Here is a 12,226-nt window from a genome sequence, read left to right as displayed (position 1 = left end):
CTTGTATTTAGACTGTCGCACTCTTCACATTTGGAGAGTAACGATGCCCCACTCTGGCCAGACTATGTTGTCTTAACCAGGGGCCCATGCTGGCTTCGGATTTTGGCTTGGGCGTTCCCCTGGGAAACCATACCCCCAATTTGCCACTTGGCAGTCGTTGTGCCACCACAATAGCAGAACTCTTTAGTGTAACACATGGCGGGATGGAAACCCGGGTGGGCTCTAGTTCGAACTGACAACTTTTGTGTAAGAGCTAGCTCAAATCTTTCATTGCCAAAATCCACCCAAAAGTGACACAAGTGAGATTCAATGTAACACCCTAACCCGGAAGAGGCTGACGTGTCACTATTACAGATATCATAAACCAAACACAATCCATTAAGAGGAATAAAAATAATCCAAGTGCAACCAACGAGTTAAAACCAAAACGAAAGAAATTCCTAAGTCCAATTAATAAAATGTGAAAATAAATAAAGTCTTTATTCTTGAGCTTCATTTCACTCTCATCACTGATTTCCCGGATTACATGCCGACAAAATAAGACAAACACAAACAAGAAAACACGGCTGAGCCAGAAATTGCCCAGTAACGGATAAAACAATAGTACATGTAAAGACGAACTTACGAAAAGCAAAAGAAAATAGAACAGACATTAAAACCATAACTAAGGCTAATTGAAAATAATACGGATACTGAAGGAAAACTGATACAGATGCTAATACAGAACATAACCAAATTATTACAAAAACCGAATCAGATACTTAACTATAATAATAAACATATACAGAAACATATATCAATCTACACGACAATGGTATATTAACAAAAATAAGTCGTGTACACAGAAGCACCCAGAGCCAGAAACAGAGGGGTACACAGCTAGCTAGTCCATGCACCTATGAGATGGTACGTGTGGCGTACACGCATTGTTCCATCCCCCAGAAATCAGAAGTCAAAAATCAGAACAGAACTAGGATCGATCCATACGCCCCTAAGTGGCCCTAATACTTCACAAGTACTAGTTAGAGACGCCGTGAACTTTAATTACGCACTGTCACGACAAGTGTCATGCTGTTGACGCCCCAACGACAAGTCATAAAATGCTCGGGTAACAGAGTACTAAAGCTAAAAGCATATAATTACATATATTCAAGCGGGAACATGCAACAAAAAGTACAAAATATATGATCTATTGCATGCTACAAAAGTATATATTATAAAGTAACTAAACTCAAAAACGTAACTGACGCATAACGAAAATCCGTACTACAAAGTAACAGAATAGAGTTAATACTATGAGTGAAAGAAACTAGAAACCGTACAACAAAGTAATAGAATATAAATAATACTAAGGAAAAAAAGACGGAAACCGTACCTTAGTAGTCAATAAGCAAGCACGGAAAGTCCATCCGGGTTAAGTTGTACTAACACCTATATTTTATTTATGGTTTGAATTAAGTTTACAATACTTAATTTAACTCTTTTATTTGTTATCATTGGTACCTTATGCTCCAGCGACGGAGGCGATTAAAATATTTACTTTGTTATACTCAATGGCGGAAAGTTTTTCACAATTAAATTCATCGAAAACACTAATGCACATTAAGTACCAATAATCAAACGGAGGTTCTGATTCGGTACCTTAATATTAGAACAAAACAGTCGGAGTGCGAATGGCACACAAGTGCGGGGTGGCGGCTATTTCAGGCTGATGGCTAAGGAGGAGGAGTGCGACAGTGGTGGTTCACCGACGGCAAGCGGTGGCTCAGGGCAGCTGCAAGTGGTTAGAAACAACGGCGGTAGGCGGCGGCTGTAGTGGTTGTGACTGGCAGCAGCGTCCGTAGCGGCGGCAGGAGATGGTGGCCGGAATGTGCAGTGGCGGTAGAGGTTATGGTTAGGGTGTTGGCTGTGTGAATATGGTAGGGGAAAATATATATAGTTTTGATAATGAAAAGGTTATATTGATGAACAAGTTAACTCAAATTTTGAATTTAGTAGGAGATATTCAGATGGGGAATTATCAATCTATTTATTTTATTACTATTTCTTGTTTTATTTACTTTTTTATTTTTTTTTTAATTTACGAATATTACATTCAAACTGGGGTCTCCGTTGAAGAACCTAAGTCTTTTACCACTAGGTCAAAAATGAATATGCCTTTGTCTTTAAATATATTTAAATATAAAACATATTAATATATTTCTAAATGTGAAAGGGTATACAGATCATAGACTTATATCCCCCGACATGCTATCAATTATATTGTTTTCATGCGATAGAATTAAGTCATAAAATAACTTTTATTGTTATAAATTATTATTTTCTGAAACCCAAATAATATTGATAGATTAAATAGTATATTTGACACTGGTAACATGTATTAATGCTTATTTCGAGTTACATTTTTGTTCATATTTCTAACTTTGTATATATTTTATGTGTAATGAATTTATTATTAATTAACTTGTATGTATAAATATAGTTACAAGAATACGCAACTGTCATAACATGCACGGGAATGCAGCATGCTCATATCATACACATACAGTCACACATATAAAATTTGGTGTAATACCAACTTGAATGACTCGAATAACCAATATAAAAATCCCGAATTACCAATATTCATGTCATTGTTAAATGTGTGTCAAAACACATACTTCAAACCGATCAAATCTATGGAAACATTGGTTCCTAGGACCTAGCTTATGCACAGCTTAAAATCACCATATAACTCATTTATCTAAGCGTGTCAAAAGATTTGAGAGGTTGATACTTGATAGGTACTAGGTACTAATCAAGCTGTAAAGACGTTATAAAATAAAAATACTCTAGCAAGTTAACAACATAAAATTTACTTATATTTGTATCTTGTTAGAAAAATGTCAAAAATCTATTTAAATAAAAATAGTCACCATTAAATGAATAAGTAGATGAATCATGAATGCATTTATGGCATTTTCCAACCACCTCATTTCAATATCACAATAATTTTGAGTATCACCAAACATTCAACAACAATGGCTGATGATGCAGCCTTGAGAAAGTCTGTGGTATGTTTAGCTGCAATAATGGTGGTTGTTGGATTATACACATATTCATTTAAGAAAATGATGGCTACATACATATTTGAAATGCTCGCGATCGCAGGAATCGTTCTTCCCGATTGGGAGTTCTTCGATCGTCCGGTTTTGCAATGGACTTCTCCATTGTCTGTCCCTCAAATGCTTCCTCACTCACCACCAACTCCAACCAGGTGATCTATCAATTTTTTTGTTACTTTATGAAGTTGAATTCATATGTTAGTTAATTACTGTTTTTGTTCCTCGAGTTTGGTTGTTGGTTTGTCGGTTTTGGCACCCTCTTCTTTTCATGTAATCTTGTTTGCTGGTTAGTTTTTTCTAGCAAACACCGTGTGATTATAATGATTAATGCATCTTTGCTGTTCAAAAGAAAGCAAATTGGATTTTAATAATCTCATATTTTTGTAGTTGGCCGATAATAATTTCACCTCAGAAAATAGTTGGTCACGGGTCCCAACTTTCACACTAATTGTTTTCATTGGACCTCCGTTAAAAAAAAAACTTAACGCCGTTAAGTTTTTTTTCCAAATTTCAAACTGATGTTTTGTGGCTTTTGATTGGAATAAGGATACGAGTTGATTGATGTAAAACTCTTCTAGAAACAGTGCTCCAAACGGCTTGATTTTTGACAATTGGAAGTTTAAACACTCGAATTGAAGCCTTGTTTCGTCGTTTGGAGCACCGTTTAGAGGTAAGCTTTACATCAATCGACTCGTGTTCTCATTCCAATCAAAAGCTCTAAAACATCAGTTTGAAATTTGGAAAAAAAAACCTTAACAGTGTTAAGTTTTTTGAATGGAGGTTCAATGAAAACGATTATTGTGAAATTTGGGACCGGCGACGGTTATATTATGATATGAGATTTATCAGCCAGCTACAAAAGATTGAATTATTAAAATCTAATTTAAAAAAAAAATCATAAACTTAGAAACTTAACCACAAAAGATAGTTGCCATATGTTTCACATGTTTAGTCTATGTATCTTTTAATTTATAAGTCATGGAAATGATGTAAAAGTTTTGAGGATAGGGAAAGTGTTCCTATGGTATGGGATCTTCACTGGTCACATTGTTTTGATCCAATTCGTTTCATTCCAATGTTTCCAGTTTGGTATACAAAATTTTTGTCCCGGTAGTTCCTAACCTTTTGCTTAGATGGGTTTTAACAAATACAAGCATTTTAGATAACACTTCGGTTTTTGAGGGGAAGTTCTTGTGTTCAAGTCTTAAGAAATTTGCCATTAATTTTTTTTAGATACAGTGATGTTTGAAGTGATTAGTTGTGTTATTTTTGCAGGTTTAGGTTCTATCCTATAAGAACAATAGTTTACACAATTATTTATGGATATGCTTTTTATAGATGGTGGGTGTACATATCAACATAAGCTACATTTGGATTTGATTGGACTGGATATACAACTGGATCAACAAGCTTAATTTTTATAAGATGTTTTCATGATATAGACTATATGATATTGATTATTGAATATGTTGTTATAATGTAAATGTAGTTGCAACTTTTATTTAACATGAAATTGTATGTGACAATTATACACATTTTGTAGATTCTTAAAATTACAAATGTAAGTCTAAAGTGCAAGGAAAATGTAATGAAGTTTAAGATTGACGAGTAGTCGAGTATAGTCAGAACCGCTTTATGCTTTACGTTTGCAAATTAAGTCGACAAGTAATCAAGTAATCGATAATTCTTAAAAGTAATACATAATATTTCTTGTTAACAAAGCCTCTAACGATATCATTGGTATTTTTCTAAGAATTTATAGGAAGTTATTGTTATATTTCGTTGAGGTTACATTCATTTTTTTTTAGAACGGCAACTATATTATGGAAAAAACTATATAGCTTGAAACTAGATAGAACGATACGTCAAAACAAGCAAACAAAAACCATAAATCTAGTACAATTAATGTGAACCAGTCTAGAGCGTAATGCCCCGTCGTCATCGTTGCTTCCACCTCAGTAGCTAAGTAGCTATCATAAAAATCAAGGTTGGGCTGGAGGATTTAAATACCTCAACAAAGCCAAAATAAAAAGATTCGTAGGCTATAATAAGTAACGAAATATAGAAGCTAAAATTTTTAAACGACGGCTAATGTTATAAATTAATTTTGTTTGGGCCCAATAGCTTATAAACGGATTATGGGTAAAAAAAATTAGCCCCGGTATATTTAAGATTATTTAGATCCATACCCACTTCATAAAAAATTTAATATGTATGTGTGTGTGTAATTTTGCTCCGAAAAGTATGAGCCTTGACCGGTTGTCCGACTTGCACTACCTTATCGTTGGCCCTGATAAAAATACAACTTGTGAACCAATTTCATAACCCCCCCCCCCCAAAAAAAAAAAAAAAAACTACCTTAGCCCAAGCCCATTTTGATTCGAACCAACCTGATATTTTCAAATCGACTCATTTTGACACGACCGTTTTGCCAAATTTATTTATATTGTATATGAGCTCTACGTTTGTGGTTGTGTTTCTTAACATAAATTGCACAGCCAGTTTATTTTTTAACTATTATTAGATGAATTTTAAATTCTTAAAAATACTTAAAACTCTTATACTTACATAGATAATAATCAAGCAAATTGTTTAGGTAAACAATATACTCAAATGTCTAAAACATATTATTAAGGAGACTTAATTTTGAAGCCAGTTCGTTTGCATGTGGTGCCATATAGTCAAGGCTCAAAGCCTGATCGACATTGACTTGACTAGATAAGACCTTGGTTCGTGTGGTGGTCCTATGTATTGTCTTCATTGTTAATTAATATATCTCAATGGATATACATTTAACGAATCCAATGTCCAGTGAACTGCTCGTAAATTATCTGACAAGAAGTATGTTTATTTAATACACAAATATGAGCAAAAAGTTATGTTCATGTAACTAAACACACAAACATGAACACATATCTTGCTCGTTCATTTTAAGCTCAAACATTCGTTTATGTTTTTTTGCTTACATATTTAGTTAGATTTATTTATTAGTTAGTAGTCATACTAACGGGTTCAATGAGCCTTTGGTAATCGACAAAACGAACAAACAAAGAAGAACACGTTCATTTCTTCGCTTATGTAGTTATGTTTGCTTATATTTGTTGGTGGTTACATGCTCACATCACACATTACATATTTTAACTATAAAATACAATTGTAACCTTTGGTGCCGCTAACTCGCTAAGACCACCCACTATTATGATTTTTCTCCTCAATTAATTGCCATGTAGCACATAAGACAAAAATGAAAATAATATATTTAATTTAAAAACAAAAAAATGTGAACAACCAGGTTGTGGACACAACCCTTGTTAGCAACCCAACCATTATTATTTTAATATATTCCTTTATTTTATATTTTTTTTTCTTTTATTATTTACATTATATTTTCTTTTTTTTCTTTTAATTATTTACATTTCATTATCTATAATATTTTCTTATTGCTTTAATATGTTTTTTATCTTAATGTTAAGTGTCTTTTTACGTTTTTAATTTTACTGAAAATTTATTTGTTTTTATATTAAATATAAGTAATTAATTAGTTTCTAAAAGTATTATTTTTATACCTCTAATATATTTTTTATATGATAAATAATAATTATAAATCTTATTTGGTTAATAAAATATTGGTTTAGGTTGGGTTGTGAGTGTGAGTGAAATATTAGATTGGGTTGGGTTGTGTAGGTGGAAGAGAGAGAAATTAGTTTTTAATTAAAATGTTGGGTTGTGATAGTGGGTAGTCTAAGGTTGTGTTTGTTTTTGCTTAAAACATCTGTAGGAGGCTTATGTCTGCGGGCGCGCAGACATAGTTTCTGAAGACTATTTGTTTGTTTTTTAAAATAAGATCTGCAAACTGCTTTTATGGTCTTAAAAAAGAAGCTATTGTTTAACTTCTTTACACATCTTCACACTTCTTAACATCCTATCAACACCCAATGTGCATCACCACCACCCATCATGCGCCACCACCACCACCATCCACCACCCACCACCACCACTGTCCACCACTACCACCTTCCGCCACCACCACCGTCCATCACCGCCACCACCCACCGTCCACTACCACCACCCACCACCACCACCACCCACAACCATCGTCAACTACCACCACCCACCGTCCGCCACCACCACCCACCACCACCGTCCATTATCACCACCACCACCCACCACCATCCATCACCATCACCACCACCACACACCCGTCGGCCACAACCGTCGTCACTACCACCAACCACCGTCCACCACCACCTACCATCCGCCACCAACACCGTTAACCACCCACCACCATCACCGTCCATCACCACCACCACCCACCGTCCGCCACCACCACCTACCATCCGCCACTAACACCGTTCACCACCCACCACCATCACCGTCCATCACCACCACCGTCCGCCACTACCACCGTCCACCAACTATTTTACTAGTCTACAAACGTTAAATGACTTCTGTCTACTGGATATGTATGACAGGTAACTAATTTTCGGCTTATGCGGACGATACACAGTTTATAAAACAAACAGTATTATATTTTCAGATTGCAGACCTTCAGACCACATCTTTAGTTGTAGACATGAAATCAGATGAAATCAGATTGCAGACAGTTTTTGTCTTAAAAAACAAACAGCACCTAAGTGCCCATTAGGCCACTTTGCGGCACCATATTGATCAAGTGGTATTTTGTTTTGTTTTTTTGTTTTTTTGGTGCCATAACAAAATCGACCAAATGCCAATTTGTTTTATTTTACCTCCAGTAGCGTAACAACTTGACGGAAACCAATCGAATTCTTGTAGACTCACCGCCTTTTGTTTTAGCTTTTGTACCATAATGAGCATAACAAAAATCGACTGAATGTCAATTTTGTATTTACGTTTTTGTTTTAGTTCCGGTACCATAACGAACGGTGTAACATCTGGGATTTTTTGTATTTGTATTCGTTTAAGTTTAAATCGATTCGGGAACGTAATTTGGATCTTCCGAACTATTTAAAACTTGTATTTATTGATATTTAACTTGGTTTAACTTATTTTATAATTTCATAACTTTCAATTATGCCAAATAGCCTTAGAAACCTTAAAATCGCTTAAAACGGCTAAAAATTGCATTTTCAGGAACTATAGGGACTAGTTTTGTCAATTCTTTCCTATTTTTGATTAAATTAACGAAGCTTAAACTCCAAGAAATGTTATAGCTGGTCCAATTTCGTTTTCTTGGTGTCCAAGCCAAATTTTGTTAGTTATTGTACTAGATTTTCTCATTAAATAGCTTATTTTGTTTCCTAATTTGTTTTTAGCATCCAAATAGCTTATTTTTGGCATAAATCGAGTAAATTAAGGTCCAAGAAAAGGATTATAACCAAAATATAAGTCCATACCCTTAGATTACTGATCAAGAACGAATTTTCAATGATATTATATCGTTTTCTCATTAAAACCGTATTTTGTTACTTAAACGAGTAAATCTTCCAGATATGGTTCGTTTGTTATATTCCTATATAAACACATCATAATTCTCTACCACAAACCTTGTATCCTAACCCTAGAGAGACCTCCTAGCCGTCGCCTACCTCTGACCATCACCAAACCCTTCGGTTTTTGCTTATTCGTTGAAGATACAATGCTTGTTCGTTTGACTTTGCATGCGTATGGATCTCTGACTCGTCATATCTCTTGATTCTTTCACTTTCCGGGTAAGTTGTAAGCTGTAAAATCATTCATATACCTTCCCTAGTCAATAACCTTCAATCAATTTCGGTGGTTGAAGGGTGTTGACTGGTCAAATCATTTAAAACTCGTTAAAGGGCAAAATAGTCAACTAGTCTGACTTAACGTTTTCTCATACTTCTGGTCGGATTCAACGTTCGGTCCAGAAGACTTTTATTCTCGTAACGTAATTTTAATGCTACTGTCCAAAACCCAACTTCCGACTCGCTGTTTGGATTTTGGTCAGTACCAGCTCGCTTAAATCTTAAATTTAACATAACTTGAGTTCTAAATATCCTTTTGGGTTGATTCCAGTGGCTACGAGTTCGTTTTTATTTATATTATCATATCCTAAAATCTCAAATTCTGAATTATATATATCGTTTGACATGTAGTGGACGACTCGCTTATTCGTTAGCTTGTTTAATCGCATTTAGTAATTGCTTAAGGTGAGTTTATCATTCCCCTATTTTACAAATTTTATAAATGTTTTGGGGACATATGCGTACGTATCCGTATTTCATACTATATATATATATTCAAACAAATGCATACGTGTTATTGTGAGTGATTTAATCAAACATACGTGCTACTTGCTTACTTGTGTTACCATTCAATCAATCGCATATTGGGATTACTATTCAATCAATCATATAGCGGGTGTTCCTGCTAGTGACCAACGCCTGATTCGCTTGGCAACGGTCTACATACTTGTTTATGGTTTGATTATATTTACCGCACTTATCACGTTATGCTATTTATATTGTTGTGTCAAAACTGGTGATATTCTCACTCAACTTTATGTTGACAAACTCCATTTTTATACGCATATGCAGGTTGCTTGTATTGAAGATTGAAGCTTGGACACGTAGACACGACCTTAGGATATAATCAAGATAAACATTAATTGAGCTTATATTCATATTTGTATATTGTTTGTTATAATTGGATAGTGTGTGTAGTATTTGAATAAAATAATTAACTAGATATTGTCACATTTTATATATGATAGTGTCTTCGAGCTGTGAGCAATCGGATCACGCCTCGACGTTTCCGCCTTAGGTTAGGGTGTGACAAACGGGACGAAAACCGACCGGATTTGCCTAGACTCACCGCCTCAACGTCCTGGATTGACAACGCTCGGGTTTTACCAGCGTCTGAGTTTTACCAGCCAACACCACCCTGTTGGTTCATATCGATTTTCATATTTTTTTTGTTTTAGTTTTAGTATCATAACACACGTAACTGAAACTGATCGAATTCATGTAAAGTTAACGCCTCAACGCTCGGGACTGACAACGCTTATGCTTTACCGACCTGCCCAGTGTAGCGCGCCTAGTAAAACACTAGTTATGTTATAAATATAAACACATGAGCCAAAGGTTACTTTAAAATGCTTATATGTTCATCTACTACAAGTTCATTCAAATTCTAATTCTTTTAAAATTCCAATTATTTTACAAGTTTTAGTAGAATCAATTAAAACTTGCCACGTGTCCTTAAACTAACCGTAACGAGCAAGTTCACTAATCATTTACTCGTCACGACTAAATAAGTTTCATGCCTTGTAATCAACGTCCACGAGTAATTCATAAGTCCTTTAGTCGCGATGAGTAGATTTGTAAGGTTAAAATAGTTTCAACGAGTTAACTATCAATAAACTACTCGTATAGGGTATCTAAACCGAGTAACCTAGTTGTCGCGACTAAAGGACTTATGAATTACTCGTGGGCGTTGATTACGAGGCATGAAACTTATTTAGTTGTGACGGGTAAATGATTAGAGAACCTACTTGTTACGGTTAGTTTAAAGACGCGCGCCAAGTTTTAATTGGTTCTACAAACCATTGACGAAGCTTACTTAGGGCCGGGGGAGGCCCCGCCCCCCGGTTTTTTCGCGTAGTAATGTAAATTTACCCGTTTTCGCCCGAAATTTTTTATGCGTAGTGTAAATTTAGGCGTTTTCAGACAAAAATTTGAGTCCGCCCCCCCATCGTTTGTGAACTTTTGTATAGATTTTGAGTCCGGCCCCCCGGTGTCTTAGTCCAAACTTCGCCACTGCTACAAACTATTTGTCACGACTAGCTTATAATATCTATTTATGGAATTTTTACAAATGGTACCTAAAACTTGAAATTTGTTTTCATAAATGCTTATTTTGGGAATTTTTCCTTATTTTTTATACATGTTGTCATAAATTTTACTCAAAACCGAGTGTCAAATAATATCTCAATGCTCAATAAATGTTTAATAAAATTTAACCAGACTCGTTTTAAGTAAAATTTATGCCAATACGTAGATAAAAGTAAGTCTGTCTCAACTGCATATTTGGAACTTTATAAAACATTATGCCTTTACAAGTTACTATGATATTTAAGGGGACAAAAATGTAACTTCAAATTTATCGCTGGGCCTATATATACACAATCTACGCACACACATTGATTCCTCATTCATTCTCATTCGTCATCGATTCCGTCCACAATCACCACCGGCGATAACCAATTTCCGACGTCAATCACCGGCTGCTACACAACACTTGAATTACACAACCACTAATCAATCCGCACACATCTATCGATCTAATTCACGCACAATTACGTGCCCTAAGGTAACCATTACGAATTCGATACCATTAATTCACGTCAGAATTAGGTATTTACCGTACCTTTGCTCAATTATTATAGTTATTGTTGGATAGTTTATGATTTCGATGCCAGTTAGGGTTTTGATTTGCTTTCGTTGTCGATATCCTGCTGTTTGGCTATTAGGTTAGGGTTTTAGGCTATGAATTAGTATTCGTATGAGAATGAGCTTGCATTGGTTATTGAATTCAATTCACCAACTGCGCCGCGGTTCGCTTGAATTACATTGAGTTAGAATTAGGGTTATGAATCTGCCAACAAATTCGCACCGTCAGTGATCAATTTGTACACCTGTGTCGATCTGATTAACGGACAATTACGTGCCCTAAGGTAACTATTATGAATTCGATGCTATTAATTCATGTCAGAATTAGGTAATTTACCGAACTTTTGCTCAATTATTATAGTTTTTGTTGGATATTTATGATTTCTATGCTAGTTAGGGTTTTGATTTGCTTCATTCTCGAGCGTTCGCGTTACTATTAATTCATGTCAGGATTAGGTATTTACCACTAAGTAGTGCTATTGCTGGTAGTATAATAATTAGTATTAGCATGAGCTTGCATTGTTATTTGAATTCAGTTTACATTAGTTTTTATAGACCTACTTCAATCACCGACTGCACCACGCCTTTACCATCCCTTAGTACACTTGTATCACACAATGAGTTAGAATTAGGGTTCTGTCAAATTTGCTCAATTAGTGCTCAAGCCACACACATGTATTATTCTATTCGAAGCACAATCAGCCGATCAGGTGCCGTTAGGTAGTAATT

General features: G+C 35.1%; 1 protein-coding gene across 1 annotated transcript; it reads left to right on the top strand.

The window, feature by feature from the left end:
* Positions 1–3,020: 3,020 nt before the first annotated feature.
* Positions 3,021–4,467, top strand: LOC143567031 (signal peptidase complex-like protein DTM1). The gene is made up of 2 exons (XM_077053560.1): positions 3,021–3,256; positions 4,380–4,467. The coding sequence occupies exons 1-2, from the start codon at positions 3,021–3,023 to the stop codon at positions 4,465–4,467; spliced, it is 324 nt and encodes a 107-aa protein (XP_076909675.1).
* Positions 4,468–12,226: the final 7,759 nt, after the last annotated feature.

This window comes from Bidens hawaiensis, unplaced genomic scaffold, assembly GCF_021521415.1.
Source record: "Bidens hawaiensis isolate Kalapana, Puna unplaced genomic scaffold, B.hawaiensis_p1.1 tig00023202_1, whole genome shotgun sequence".
Classification (NCBI taxonomy): Eukaryota; Viridiplantae; Streptophyta; class Magnoliopsida; order Asterales; family Asteraceae; genus Bidens; species Bidens hawaiensis.
This window is presented reverse-complemented; position numbering and strand designations above follow the sequence as displayed.